This window comes from Rhagoletis pomonella, unplaced genomic scaffold (assembly GCF_013731165.1).
Source record: "Rhagoletis pomonella isolate Grant_MI unplaced genomic scaffold, Rhpom_1.0 Rhpom_scaffold_00010, whole genome shotgun sequence".
Classification (NCBI taxonomy): domain Eukaryota; kingdom Metazoa; phylum Arthropoda; class Insecta; order Diptera; family Tephritidae; genus Rhagoletis; species Rhagoletis pomonella.
Window position 1 is genome coordinate 8,649,329 of NW_023458564.1, and position 16,348 is coordinate 8,665,676.

General features: G+C 36.9%; 2 protein-coding genes across 2 annotated transcripts in view; one reads left to right on the forward strand and one right to left on the reverse strand.

The window, feature by feature from the left end:
- The window catches only part of LOC118746015 (ecdysone-induced protein 74EF), a 50,160-nt gene that overhangs the window by 11,735 nt on the left and 22,077 nt on the right, over nucleotides 1–16,348 (forward strand). The window contains exon 2 of the mRNA XM_036479735.1: nucleotides 7,447–10,319. Within this exon, the coding sequence (XP_036335628.1) occupies nucleotides 8,654–10,319 (1,666 nt within the window). The 5' untranslated portion in view covers nucleotides 7,447–8,653. The remainder of the gene's footprint in view (nucleotides 1–7,446; nucleotides 10,320–16,348) is intronic.
- The window catches only part of LOC118746020 (protein JTB), a 42,062-nt gene continuing 40,595 nt past the window's right edge, over nucleotides 14,882–16,348 (reverse strand). The window contains exon 3 of the mRNA XM_036479742.1: nucleotides 14,882–15,180. The gene's annotated coding sequence lies outside the window, so the exon portion shown is untranslated. The remainder of the gene's footprint in view (nucleotides 15,181–16,348) is intronic.

Here is a 16,348-nt window from a genome sequence, read left to right on the forward strand (position 1 = left end):
GATTTTTGAATCACCGTTTACACGCGCGATTTTTCTTAAGCAATGTTGAATCGCCTAGAAAATCGCCTCTTGTAAATCCAGCTTTACGTTAAGCAGAGTACAAAATATCACATCATTAGCCGTTTAAATGATCACATATATCACAAAAACTTTTAAATATGAACAATCAGTGGACTTTTTTTTCGGGGGGCGATTAAAAGAAAAATGCTGATAAAAATAAAATATTTCACACAAACAGGGTTGAAATTTTGAAATTCCTGCCCGTATTGTACTACTATGATAGCACGCCGAGTAATCATAGTCAACTTATGTACAGTAGTCGAAAAAATGATAGCCGCACCAAATTTTGACAAGTTTTATAATATTATTTTTGTTGCTATTTAAATTGAGTTAGTTTTCTATAGTTCATTTTTTACCAACATCCGTATAAATACAAGTTTAAAGCGAATTTGCCAAAATTGGGTGCAAATCGTATCCCAATTGTGTGAATACCCAAATATTTTTTTTTATCAGAATCACGAAAAATAATTTGTCGAATTTTTTCAATAAAAGATTGCTGTATTGTACCAAGCTTTTGACTACACAAAAAATCCCAACTTTTTTATTTTGTACCAATAGCCCAATATAAAAATGCACAAATCTGTACAAATGTACCGATCGAGTGACACTGCCTTAAAAATGTATGCAATTACAAAAAAAAATTCAACGAATTTTCATAAAAATGTCGAGTTTTCAATTAGATTCTGAGTATGCAGTTTTGTAGCCCATTGAATTCTAGTAGAACAAAGTACAAGTTTCAAATGGCTAAAAATTACGGTTGATTTTTTAGAATTTTTAAAAAAGCTCGAAATTTTTACGAAAGCTTGTTGAATTTGTTTAATATTGCATATAGTTGGTAACTTGGATTTACATGTGTTTTGTTAAAGAAAAGAATAACCAAAATTAAATAACAACAAAAATAGTACGATAAAACTTGGCAAAAAGTGGTTCGGCTATAATATTTTGACCTCTGTATGTATTTATTTTATATATTTAATTGGACATGCACATTGTACATAAAAGAATGTACATAATAAAATTAAAAAATAATGTTGTCTTTTTTTTTGCCTTTTTTCAAGTTTAAAATTCAAACCCTGTTTATAAACATATTTTTATCGGAGACGCTACATTTCGCCAGAACACCTATAAAAGTCTTTATTTTATATCAGTTTAAAAAGCTAATTGCAAACTGAGTAAATTAAAAACTGTGGAACTGAAATTCATTCATATTGCAGTCGCAGTCATTTTTACAAAAATAAAAAAAAATAACAGATCATCTTTACACTTACATATAGTATTTATACATATACACATAGGTGTAGTAATATTAGTATGCCACAACATATATCGTCGATGTTTAATGAGAATTGCTAATCCTGAACTCCAGGCATAGAGATTTATGCATAAAAATCGTTAATCGTTTTTTCGTAACTCTGACCATTCATGTACTTCTTCAAATCGTTAAATCTCAGGCTCTACTCATCGTAGAGACTTCATCTTAACGTCGTTTTGAAGATAAAGAAATGGGCTTTCTACATGATGGTTATGATTGTCCTAAAGTTAACTTAGCTATTACCAGTTGAAAATGTTCCAAAAAATGGGAGTTTTTCAGTAACTATTTTTAAAATAAATTTTTTTTTATGACGAGGTGGTTTATTTTGTGAGAGTCAACAATGAAGTTTCTACGATGAACCGAACCCGAGATATAACCATTTGAAGAAGTACATGATTATTTAGTCAGAATCACGAAAAAATCCAAAATTTGACAGATCATATATCTGAAGAAAAAAGGAAAAATGAGAGGCCAATCGAAATTGTGACACCAAATTTGGTGTCCGATATGAAAAAGCATGCCTCATATATATGTTATATATATTATAACATAGAATAATAGTAGTGTTAGAATTGTAATATATTATGTAATTATTTGTAGAGTTGCCTTTTATAATTCTCTTATGCCATTACAGTGTCTGAATGTTGTTTTATTTTAATTTGGTCGTAAATTAAATTAATTCCCGGGATTCCGGGATCCCGAGGGTTTTATCCTGGGATTTCGGGACTCAAAAAAGGGCTCGGAACTTCCGAGATTCAGGATCCTGAAACCCGGTACTAGAAGCCTTAATTATAGCACAAATTCTCATATCTGAACATAAAGTTTTATAAATGGGAGCTACATATATGTTGTAAATAGTGGTCCGTTTTTGTAGCCATCCTTACTAATATTATAAATCCGAAAGTGAGTTTGTTTATTTGTTACGCTTTCACGACTTAACTACTCAACCAATTCCCATTAAATTTTGTACACTGGTGCCATTTACATTTACATTCTGCACGTTACCGAAGATTTTGTAACCGGAAAATTGTATTACCAAAAAATGTTACCAGTTCTTGTCACCGCGATTCTAGGTACGTTGGTAATGCAGTTAAAATATTCAGCAATTTAGCTATGAAGAATTGTGCAAATCCTGGCGTTGCATATTTCATGGGGCAATAATTTTTTACCAGCTTATGAGATGGTAACACAATTTACTGGTTACAAGAGTACACAGAATGCGAAAAGGGTTTAAAAATTGACAGGAACTTTATTTACCGGTTACAAACTTTTTATTACCAGGGCATGAATCACGTAACTTTGAAACGATTGTCTTTCAAACGATACTGACAAAACGACGTCGTCAAAACACTGATTTATGCATTTGTGTTGCTGTTACGTGTTACTGTTAGTTTTACTGTTACGTGAAGCAAAACTGTAATCGTGTTGACGATATCGGACAATCGATCAACGAATTTTTGGTTTTCATGAAGCAAGACAAATCTGGACACGATATCGTTCAGACGATTGTCGTCTTACGTGGTTCATGCCCAGCGCATAATAAATCTGTTAGCCCAACTTAAAATATAGGATAGATTTAATTTCGATTATACAAGGAGGCGTGGCACCTCCCATAAAACGGAATTTTTATACCGCATATCATATCTCAGAAAATATTTTTGATAGAGTACAGGATATACATAAATGTATATAAAATCAATTCCATACTCATGGAGGAGGGCTGCCACCTGTTCAAAAAATCAAATTCGATTTGAATTAAGGGAATTATTTATTTGAACACTATATTAAGGAATGGATAACAAGAGGCTTAAAAAGTTGTAGTTTGAAAGTATTTTGGAAAGGGTTGCCACCTGTTCGAAAAGCCAAATTTAAATTAATTATTAGCAATCTATCTGAAAAAATTAATATATGGGTGTTAAATGAAAGATTACTAAGAAACATTCACATTGAACATTTAAAATATTACTGAGGTTTTACAAGCGTTGCCACCTGTTTAAAAATTAAATTCATTTAATTTAAATGAATTACTACAATATGGGTATCAATCGAGAGGTATTTGATAAGGGTTTTAATTCCACACTACATGTACGAGGGTTGCCACCTGTTCGTTCTTCTTGAATTAAAGGAATTTGATAATTGAAATATGTATCACAATATGGACGTCAGAAAAGAGGGATTTAATAGGGTTTCAGTAGGAAAATATATCGAAGAGGGTTGCCACCTGTTTTAAATGTTGACTTTAAATTAGAAATGTTCAGCTTTAACATGTCGAGTTTTCTGATGTTTTTTAAGGGGGTTGCCACCTGTTCTAAATCTAAATTCGAATACAAATAAATTATAAGATTAATGAGTTATTACAATCTAGGTTTTAATCGAAAGTGTCTTGAAAAGGCTTTATTTCTAAGCAACATATGTATAGCAGGGACTCCACATGTTTGGAAATTAAAATTCAACTTGATTTAAAGGAATTAACGGCTTAAAACGTAAAATTCAAAATTCAAAATTTTCAATCATTTCAATGAGTTATTACGATATGGGTATCAATCGAAATGATTGTTAAATGGCTTCACTTCTAAACTACATGTACAAAAGTATGAAAAAGAATCAAAAGAGAGAGGTTTATGATAGTTTGAGTTTGAAAATATTTTGAAGATATGTAAAAAATTTAAAGTCTCCTGATTTTCGCATATTTTAAGTATGTTGAGTTTAATTAAAATAAATTACACCTAATGTAGCACGTAGAAATATCATACACTCAGCGAAGCGGGTGAGAGCGATCTAGTATTAGTATAATGTCGTGAAAAGTATTTTCGAGTTTTTAGCGATTCGAGCTTAAGGGAATCTAAACATGCATACATACATACATATATCAGATATAATAAAAGCATTTAAAAACACATTACGGAGACAGCCGCCACTAACCCTTTTGAAGTTCACTAACCTTTTCAATTTAAAACGGCGCACTTTTGGTAGACATTCGCCACAGTAAACACAAGCCAACCCCACAAGGCAATCGAAAAATCAAATACAACCTAATTTCAAGTACTTAATTGATTTCTATCCGGGTAGAGTCAACAGCGATGTATTATCACTTGGTATGTACATGTAGGTACGCATCAATGTTTGCGCAAATTTGTTTGCTTTGCGTAGAACTAAGTTTCGACAACTTAACGATGGTACAGAAATTTGATTTACTCAAGGCAAGTTTACATTAATGCGATTTTCTTTAATTGAATGCCACTGCATTAAATGATGCCCCTTTAGTTGATTCTGTTTGTCTGTTTGAACTCACTAATCTGTACTAGGGTATAAAAAATTGGGCTCTCACAAGTGGGCGTAGCACCTCCCATAGGCGTAACATTTTTAATCAGCTATAACTTCGATACCGTAAATCACATGACATTGAAATTTGATATGAAGACATATTTTTGATAAATGCTTGAATTAAATTATACAGTGGCTCAAACAAGTGACCACGTGTTCATTTTTTTCCTTCACAATGTGTTTCAAGTTAAATTTTGGGTGTTATTTTTCTATAAAAATATTGGCTGCGTTTCTTTATACATTCCGGATAATCCCATTTCATAGCCGGAATAAACAGAATGCGTTTGAAATATACGTTAACATATCATCAAGAACGTTCTAAAGAATAAGTAAACAAAAAAGTTTATTCCAAACGTTCAGAATGAATAAAGAAATGCAGCCATTATCCAAGCTTTGACAGAAACTATATAGACAGAAGTTTACGCAAAACGTAGAAAAATTCAACAAATTTCCATAAAAATCAATTCTTTTAATCTGTTAATCTGAATCTTTAGAAAATTTTTTGGTATGCAGTTTTATAGCCCGTCCAATTTTAGTCTGATGAAGTGCAAGTTTCAACCGGCTAAAAAATCACGTTGATTTTTAATATTTTTTTTTAGACTGCTTTGAGTTTATTAAGTTTGATGAAACGCGTGGATACCTGGGGAGGGCGCAAAGTTTCATTGTAAGTTTCCTTCTATCTATTTAATAATCAATTTCCAATTCAAAAAATTTATGCAACATATGAAAACTTTAATAAGGGTTTTCACATCCATTTCGGTAGTTTTAGTAAACTGCTGGTTGTTACTCGATAATTTTATCAACTGTGAACCTCCTTTTCAGCTTATAAATTATGTTTATCAACAGCTGATTGGTGCTTTTTTGTTCGTGGATTCGTGACGTATGAGTAATGTGACCAACTATTTCATAGCTGAAAGAAGTACTGGTTAGGTTGGGTCAGGTTAAAGTGATTGCCCCAGGCAATGGACATAATTGGACAATTAAGAGATTGTCCTATGTGACACCACGAAAAAATTGAACAAAAAGCCTTAATTTAGTCGGCGAAATACCGCGACCCAATTACCAAATTTCAAATTGGGTTAATTTCGATCCCTGGGAGCTCAGTGTTAGTTAAAAAGTACGAGCCAAACTGCTTCCATCTTAGCTTTCCGAAGGTTGGACAGTCTAAGAGAAAGTCTCATCTGACTCTTGATAGCTGACATAAAATGGACCATCACTAGCCCTTGAGGGGTAACGATGGGTCACTCGTGTCTTGCGCTGCAAAAAAGCATTTTAAAATACCCTATACCTACTTCAGCCTACTTCAGCGTTAAAACGTTCTTTTCCTTTTTTAAATCACAAAAGGAGCATCGCTTTCTTTTGCGCATTTTATTAGGTATTTAGTAGAGTATGCAATTTCATTATCACGGGTACGAAATATGCTTGTTAATCTAGCGCTCCTCGAGCTAGCATTAGGCCCAAACATCCAAGAGTGTACCGCAGGAGGGCAGAGGCGTTCCTAGTTTCGCCTTATCTGGGATACCTTTCCAACGCCAGGTCCGCAACCAAGCAGTTTCCCGCTATGTCACTGTGACCCGGCACCTAAACTAGCCTTATTAAGAAGTACTCCGAAGTGACTGATCGACAGGTCAGACATTCCTTTACCGATTTCGAGCGCACTATCACACCCTTTAGCAGTGAGTCTACCGCTTCCTTGAGGGTAGCTATTTCCACCTGAATGACACTGCAGACGTCCGGAAGCCTGAACATAGTTTTGATGGAGAGTTTCCGACAAAATAAACCTCCACCAACCCTGTCTCCAAATTTCCGTCCGTCCGTGAAGAAGTTTGCCGCTGCCTTCTTCGAGTAACCCCGCCCTACCCAGTCCTATCTTACGGGAATATAGGTAGAGAAGGAGATTTGGGAGCCATTTCGGAGGCGCTGTGATCTATGTGTTCAGAGCGAAGTCAAAGCCCTTCAGAAGTTCAGAGTTTTACCATCCGTTTCTCTGAGCATAATAGCAGTTCGTGCTGCGGCAATTCTGTCTGCAATATCCGCAGGCGTCGTGTTCAACATGACGTAAAGCGCCAGTGTAGGTGTGGCTCCTAATGCTCCACTAATTCCGATTAGGGCTATAGGTTGGTTTCAAGCTCCAGATTATAAATACACTTGACTATTGCCTCGGGAGTGACTTTGTTGAAGGCCGAGGAAGGCTCCTACTGCATATTCTTTGTGCGTGAAGGCTTCCTCTAACCACTTTATCAATGTGTGCAGGGCGGTATCCACTGACCTTTCATGACAGTCACTTGGACTGTCTTAAGTACGGGTCTATCAGTATCCCTAGCGTTTTCGGCAAAAACGAAGACAGACTGATAGGCTTAAATTTGTTTTAAAGCTCAAAAATTTATAAATTTATAAAACACTTTAAAAAATTTCAGGATTTTTTAAGATCACCTTTAAAAAGAGACTAGAGAAATTTGTGTAGCTATAATATTTTTGAGATATTCAAAAATCGTGAAATTTTGAATTTTCCATAATTATGAAAATAATAAATTTGTTTCCTTTGGCAGAACTTTATTGTATGTCAAAAGGACCAAGATTCATCCAAATCAAAAATGGTCGATTCCAACCATTGGTCGACTTGACATGGATTGGCCCACATGTATTTGATTTCTACGAATAAGATTTTTGAAAAGATTATCCTACGCAGTATCTATTCTTGCTTTCAATGTATTAACTATCCAATTCTTTTTTCTTTTCTCTTTGCCCAGGAAAAATGTGTAAACTTCATGCAGCGAAAATTCCTTTGAATGGACACAAAGCAAACCATTTCTAATCAAAACTTTGAATGTGCATCGTGAAAAGTTATGTTAAACAAACAAAAAAAGAACGTACATACATACATACATAAGGAAGAATCAAAACCAAGTAAATTAAAGTACGTTACTGAGCTGAGGTAACGAAAAAAATTGCAAAACATTCTTGTGAGTGAACAGTTGCTTTGATAAAAGAGTACAATGGTCAACTTCACAGTGAAAAAAAGAACTTCCGGAAGGGAAGATTTTAGCTTTTGTCCAACATTGGGAGTGAACAAAAAGCCATAGAAGAAAATTGAAATAAACAAATGTGTATAAGGCAAACAAAGCAAAGTGAAAAGTAAACAAATGGAACAGTGTTCTTCAAGCTGTGCTAGAAGCAACGGATTTGCCTATGCAGCCAAAGGGCGTTTTATGTCCAGAAAAATGGACACAGGCGTAAGAGATTGTTGGTAGGCTTCCGCCTCTGGCATTAGAACTGACTACATAGCTGAAGCGAACGAGCTGGTAGATAGCATTTTTATTTCAGGCCTTTGCATTGGTAGACTAATATTTCGCACAATGAGTGACTAGGTAGGTGGTAAGTCAAGGATTAAAATTGTATGTGTAACGCCTGATTGACACAACGGCAGTACATACATACATACATACGTGGCATAAATGCAAAAACCGGAAAGAAGTTGAACTTCAGAGTTATTGAAAAGTAAAAAGTAGTGGGAATAGTTTTGGAAAAGCTTACAAAAAAGCTGAATACCGCGTAAGCTCTGAAAGCTGAGAAGACTTATAGGAAAATGTTATGAAAAAGTAAACACAATGAACGTATCAATGGCATATAATAAAAAACCCAAGATAGATCCAAAAGTCACGCGCTTTTGTACGCATTGCGTGAGAAGCAATACTAGTTTGTACTATCAAATGTGCAACATGCACCAGTGCCAAATTCACTCGATCGACAAAGCTTGAAACATTCTAAGTTCACAGGAGAGAAATACGCTTAAAGTATAAATTACATAGTTATGACAGCAAGACAATCAAGCGTAGCCACATATCTCACTAAAGGGCAACAACAAAAAATTGCATCAACAGTCGCCTCTATTTAACATCACTTCCGCACTGAGCAAAGAAAACCCAAAAAGAATTTAAACAAAAAAAAACGCCAACTATGGAATTTCCAATTGCGCTTCAGCATCAGCAGCAACAACGACTCAATAAAGATTATCCGCCATCACATACGCCCAATATGAGCTATCCGCCAAACGCGCAATCGCCGCATCCGCAAGCATATCCCACCGGCTATGGCGCATTTGGCAGACCGGCACATTTTAATAGCACAACATATACAACGCACATACAACAGCACTACGCTCCCGAGCAGCACCAACAACAACAACAACAACAACAACGACAGTACTATGACAGTGCATACGGGCGGCTAATTGCTGGCAATATCTCTGCCAGCAGTGGACCAGTTGACAGCGCTTACAGCAATCGTGCTCGTTACTTGTCCTATCAGCAGTCCCTGCCGCCTCACTCAATACGGGGTATGTACACACCGGCTGGACAGCAATTAATACCGTCAAGTGTGCTGCATTACCCACCACGTGGCTCACCCTATCAGCAGAGTGCGCTGCCGTTGCAGCAGCCGCAGCGTTCCCTAACGCATACGCCATATGCTTTACCACAGCACACGCAACCGCAATCACAACCACAATTACGACAGCAGCAACAATCGCAACCACAGCCGCATTTGCAGTCGCAGTCACCACTACACCAAACAAAATTATTCGCGGGGAATGAATCGCCACAAATGCGACTTTATGGTGACGGTCCCAATACGGCGCTAGTGCAACAAAAGCCAATTTATACGCCAGCAGCGCGGTCAACACCACATTTAATTGCCCATTTGAATGGTGGCTCACCACCAGCAACGCCAACACCAACGCCACCATCACCGGCGCCAACAACAACGCCGCCACCGCCAAATGTAGTGCGGCCACCATCAACTGACTGTAGCGCCTATACCATGCAACTGCAAAGGCAACAACAACAAATACAACTACTGCAGCAATATCGGCAACAGCCGACTTCACAATCGCCCTCCTCAACGCCGCAAAGACTATTCAATAATACATTGTCTTCGCCACGCACATTCGCAGCACAACAGTGTCAAGCGCTTTCCCCTCAGTTAACCCCACCCATAGTGAAAATATTGCCGGCGAGCAGAGAATCTTCCGAGTTGCCAACAATAAGCAGAGACGCACGGGAGTGCCGAGAGGAGGAGGAGAAAGATCGGCAGCCTCCGCATAGCGTAACTAATGTCCCAGCTAACAGCGCTGCATCATATTCCGCCACCAATTTGACCAGCACAAATACTGTTTGTTCTCCACGATTGACAGCGAGCTGCAACAGTAGTGACTGTTTTACCACCTCACCGCCGCTAATAAGCGCCACCGGCACCGACAGCGGTATCAGCGTGAGCAGCTGCAGCACGCGCGCCCGCAGTGACAGCACACAAAGTACGCCTGTTTACAATGGCGAATATCCAATGTCGGTGGGCTCGTCGTCTGGTGTGTCCTACCACTGCGCGGATATAAAGGATTTCGAGGAATTTGGCCGAGAGAAAGAGGAACAATCAGTGTGCGGTGTGCTTAATGAAAATGAAAATTTGAAATTAAAGCAGGAAATCGGCGAAGGCGAAATTAATGACGAACGATTAAAGGTGAGCACCAGTGATGGAGAAAATATGATAACGTCCAATATAAAGAAAGAATGTGGAGACGCTGAGCCTTTCGCAACTTCAAGTACAGAGGAGAAAATGACACATTCCGGTAAGTATTTATCAATCGTGTGCGATGCGGGATATGTATTTATATGCATATTTAAGACTACTCTGACTCTCAGAACCTCTCTAGAAGATATCCCTCGGTCCAGTTGCTGGATATTCAACAACAAACCACCATTCTGTCAGAATGTATTAAGTGTGCGATTTTTATTGTAACTGCTACGAGTCGGCTTTCTTTTACCTTTCTTTGGAAATTTATGTTTAGCGTGGTGGGTCTCAAAACCAGCAGCCACGCCTCATTTTGGACAGACAAAGCGGGCTTCATTGAGTCGTTAAACCGATTAAGTGCGAGTTGCCCCACCAAAACCCTTACTTTTTCTCACGCGACCCAAAGTTACACATGGGTCTGTTACCGCAACTCGCCCATTTGTTGCTCACGTAACCTAGGGTGCGAAAATGCGAATGCAAGAATAGGAATTGGGTATAGCCGAGTAACTATAAATGCAAGTTAACACGCACCAGTCGCATTTGTTGCGACGCTCCCACGGTTGACCGTTAAAGCGCAGTTACCCACGGACGTAAAAACGGAGAACGTGTCAGCTGACACGATCTATCTTATGGGATCTGCGTGTTAACAAAAACTCACCACCGCATGACCGTGACGTAGACGTTACTTCTCTCTCTTTCTATCAACAGGATACTTGATATCTTTCTACGTACTTCTACGCTACGCTACGTACACGTTCGTGGGTAACCGCGCTCTTACACGTGCCGCAGTGTCAGCATATTTTAATTTCATCATATAGTGTAACGGGAGACATTGCCACTTGCATTCCATAATGCACCCGTGGGAAATCAAGGCCAAATCGAGTCTCAGACAATGGGTTGTAAACATGTTACTCAACCATTGCCGCCGGAGAACGAAGGTGGGAAGCAAGCAACGACCACAACGTGCAGTCAGTCGAGTTCGGGACGGGTTATCATACAGTACGTTTAGTATCAGACTTAGTAGTAAGAAGTTAAGTGTTAATAAAACCTAAGTGAATTCCTAACCTGTCTGTGTTTCCTTTTGGGCGGCTGGCCCAATTAATTTTTTTGACTTATACGGAATTAACGTCCGTAACTTGCATATTCAGTAGACCTTATTTACCTCATTGCGCTCTCAAAAAAGAGTATCCACAACATTAAGAAAACTCAACGACGAAAAGTTGGAATCACAACAGACAGCCAGCATACTAGCCACAACAAACCGAATACACTATAAGGTCGCTTTTTATGCGGTTTATTTTTATGCGGATTTGAATTTATACGGTTTTTCAAACCATTTTTTCGCGGTAGCGATTTTACTTTTTTGAGGGTTTTTATTACTTTTTTCAGTGTGTAAGAGACAGTACTTCTGATAAATAATTTGTTTTTGTATTCTTACATAATTCATATATTTATTGTGGTATTTTTTTGTTGTTGGTTAAAATACAGAGAAAATTTTATTTATTTCATTAATGTTCAGTCCCAGCAAACATTTGGAGTCATAAATGAGTCTTTAAGGAGTCCTATTTCGGAGCCTTTACGCTCATAATGAGCTCATTTAAGAGCTCGATATGAGGGTATTTCCATTCCTCCGAAGGTCGGCTTATATGAGCTTAAATTCATAGATCAAATGAGCCCCAATATGAGTCATATTGGACTCTTATTGGCCTCATATACAGCTCACTTTGACTCTTTTAAAACAATTTTTGGCCTCATATATGAATCATTTCAGACTCTTTTTGAGGCTCTTATCGGCCTCATAAATTACTACATTCGGGCTCTTATTTTATGTTGTTCTTTGGGTCTTATTTAACGCACTATATTTGCAAAGGAATTCAGCAAAAATTTCTATCAAATAACATACATACATACTTACGTGCATATATACATTCCAACATGCATTTAATAGCAACAGCTGCGGCTAAATTTTGTTAATTGTTTGTTTTCTAATTTTTTTCAATTTCTTTAAAAACAAGATTAGATATACATTTCGAACCTTTATTGTTTTTATATTGCCACAAGGTGCTGGCTCATAACTTGGATCATATATGAGTCCTAGAAGATTCATATAAGAGTAAAAAATTTTTTGTTTTCGAAACTCATATTTCTTACCTAGCTAGGACTCCTTTCGAACGCTCAGAATATGTTTGCGGGGGTTTTACGTAGAATAATAGTGTTGAAGTGAAGAAATAATAATTTTGCCTCACTGGTTTTTTTTATGCGGTTTTCTAGAATTTTTTACATTGAGTAACCGAATTTATGCAGTTTTTGAAAATGCTGGAACGCATCTTCTGTTTTTGTATGAAAGTAAAGAACTTTTTTATGCGGTTTTCTGAGGAACGCATGTACCGCATAAAAAGACCTAAGTCCTAAGTGTATACGAGCGGTGGAACCACATTACCCGCGCAATACCGACTGCCTCCGAAAAAGTAGCCGGATTTCAGCGATCCCGAAGTAAGGAACTGGTACGACGAGGAATGTCGCTCTACGGGGCTATGAATAGCTTTAAAGGCTGAGGATAGAAACAACCGGCAACGATTTGATGAGTAAGGAACTGGTACGACGAGGAATGTCACGCTACGGGGCTATGAATAGCTTTAAAGGCTGAGGATAGAAAGAACCGGCAACGATTTGATGAGTGAGGCGACTTAAGAAAGATTCCAAGATGCGGACGAATTTCTGTTAGAACAAAAATGGCGATCTATAGACTCCATTCACATGACGGGCGCTTAACGCGCTCTTATAACTACTCGTCGCATTTACTTGCATTTAGCTCAAGGTCTTCATATGCTAATGCCGGCTCAACGCCCCCCGGAAGATAAAAGTCATAGTATTTTGCTGAGTTTATAAATTTGAATATTTAATATTCACATACCTTTAATTTAGTACAGGGCCAGAATTTTCTCTTGGCGGACCTGTATATTACTGTTGCTTTATTTTGAAATATCAGTGCGAACATTAAAATATGGAGTGTTTATGTACATACTATGTATGTAGCAACATTTATGAGTAACATCCGGCAACACTGAATTCCGTTTATTGAAAGTGAAAACTACTACTCGTTCATACCTCCCTAAAATATGCAAATTTACCTTATTTCAATGCAACCGCGACAAATTAATTTCGCATGAGTGCCTTTGGATTTAGTGTTGGGGGATTAGTTGACTGTTTGAGTGCAAAAATGTGTTTTATGATGATTTTCTAGTACATTTTTGATTTGCTGTTTATTCCCAACAAGCATTTCAGTAAACGTTTTTAAAAATAACTTAAATTAAGTTTGCTATAATAAGCGTTAAATAAGCATTTTTAATATTAAGCTTATTAAAAGTTTTTTCAAACAAACCTTTAATAAGTTTTGAGAGCGAATGTTTATAAATAACTTAAACTTATAAATGAAATGTAAATGCCAACGACATGAAGTAGTAAATATAAAATTTTTTCAATCGTAAGTGACGTGTTTACGTTTTTTAAAATATATTATTAAAAGAAAAAATTAAATAAAACCAATGCGGTAAAACAAGAAAATCCAATCCAGGACCCGCTGCGCTAGTCGGTGGAGCATTCGAGCCTTCAAATGATGAGTTCCCCTTATCCTTTCTTAGTTTAACATTCAATTAAAAATGTATTAAATTTTTTTCAGAAAAGTTCTTCAATGAGAATGGTGGCGATAAAGCGCAATATATAGCTGCATCGATGTCCCTTTTTTAATTTGCCAATAACCGCAAGTAATTGAAAGCACGCAACAAGATGTAATAATTAACTTTTTTATGCTTAATTTGCATGTGTTATTGTGAATTTGTATGCTAAAATGTCTATTTCCTATTTATATTTTCGCGACTGTAGATGAGTCCGCGGAAAATTCGCATTTCGTTTAGTTTCTAGATGTTAAGCAATCTATGTATGAGGTTTTAATGAAATATCTTTAAATAAAGGGTTATAAAAATGTTTATAAAAAGCTTTCTTTTGAAAATTTTTAGTAAGTTTATATTGATACGCTTATATAAAACTTTTTTTGAACCTTTATTATAAGTTTACACTTTTACGCTTATAAAAAGCTTTCTTTTGAACATTTATTACAAGTTTATATTTCTACGCTTATAACCAATGTTCCTTTTCGATTATATTACGCTTACTTTCAAGCGTTTTATAAACAAAAAATCAACGTTTTGTAAGCTTAATGTTTATAATTGAAAACTTAAAAAAAACTTTCTTTAAGTTTATTTTGCTTGTTGGGTTACGTTCAAAAGGCAAATGACTGTGGCAGTATATGTATGTCTGTATATATGTGCAGTTACCCAGCTCTTCACCACTTCCTAACCGTATTGCATTGACCTGTATTATATGGTTATCGCTTCGATGATGTGGTTTAATGCCATTTGCTTAATTAATGTGACACGTTTTATCCTGTTGGAATTGATCAAGCGTTAAATTAACACGCAGTATATATGTTTGTTTAAGCAATTACAAAAAAAAAGATAAAATCGGATATGTATTAATTAAAACTTTTATTGTGGTTTTTAAATAAAAATGCATTTTATTGCATAATTTTTGTAATTAATTAAATGTAATTAAAACTTCTTCTTCTTGATGTATTTTGGAACGAATTTCCGTCATCCCTTGTCAAATTTGGTTTGGAGACAAACCGGTCTCGGCGTTGTGTCATCTTCAGTGTCAATTCTCGTTTCTTCTTCTTCTTGGTTGGGACAGTAACCGCTTAAGCTTTTTTAGCCGAGTTTAATGAAGCACGCCAAACATTTTTCATTGTGTCAGCTGGCGCTAAGTTTTTCATCACCTCATCTTTCCTCTGCTATCACAAGAGGGTTCCGAGTTGAATACTGTCAGGGCTTTGTTGGATCTCAAGGTTGAAACAGTGGGCCTCCCTTAAAAGGAAATATACTGGCGGTATGAAATCAATATGTATTAGGTCAATTATATTGTAGGCGTAACTTTTTGGTTGATTTCACTGTAAAATTCTACATTAGTTAAGAAGTTAGAACGCCCTCATTCTGCTTAGCATGATACCTTTAGCCATCATGAATAAGAATACCGCAGTTCGTTCCAGCATAAAGCTAATAAGGCTAACCGACACTCATTCCTCCAAGAGGTGTGTGGGAGAAAAATAGTCTACATATTCACGGTTGGATGGAAGTTGAGGAGCTGTGTTATGTAACGGTAACTTTCCGTCAATCATAAGTTTAAGCCTCCGGCTTTGAAATTGAGGGAGTGTTTTTATTGAAAGACGCAAAAATATGGCCTACCAAATCGGGGATGCTCTAATCTTCTGGTTTCGACCGTAAGTGGGTTAAACAGCTCGAAAGTGTATTATTTTAACCGGAAATCCATGCCAGAAATAGGTTTCCCACAAAATTTACGCAGAATCCGAATTTGTGATAAAAATACGAACAAAATATAGAACATCCCCACTTGGTAATTCATATTTTTTCGTTTTCCATTAAAAATATTTTCACTCATTTACGAAGTCCGGTCCAGAAAAAGTTACTTCCGAGTATTTCAAACAAAAGTGACGTATTTTAATACTCAGAGTCCGAATTTGTAGTAAAAGCATATTTGTCTAATTTACAAAAAAAAAAATGGACTTCCGGTCAGGGGAAACCACTTCCGGTCGAAACCGGAAGCCGGTAACACCACCATAAGATAGAGCCTTCCATATTTAGTAGGCCATATTTTTGCGTCTTTCAATAAAAACTATTCCCTCTATTTTAGAGGGGATGGACGGGTGTTCTAGGACTCCATGTATAGTTGGGTTACTTCCAACCAGGCTGATTTGAGGTCCACGGTACAGTGACATAATATGAAACTGAAAAGCTGATGAATTGGCTAGTCAGTGCATAAGAGCTTCTATGGCAAACTGCGCACCGCTACTGGACATTTTGGGCTTTCAATCGACTCAGAAAGCGCAGCGCGGAAACTCCGACACGTAAAGTCATTCCGGCCGGTAGTGGATCTCGGACGGCCATTTGTTTTATTTATATTGTATTTGAGCATAGATACGATCTGCATTAAATAGGTAATTTTTCGGCGTATGTC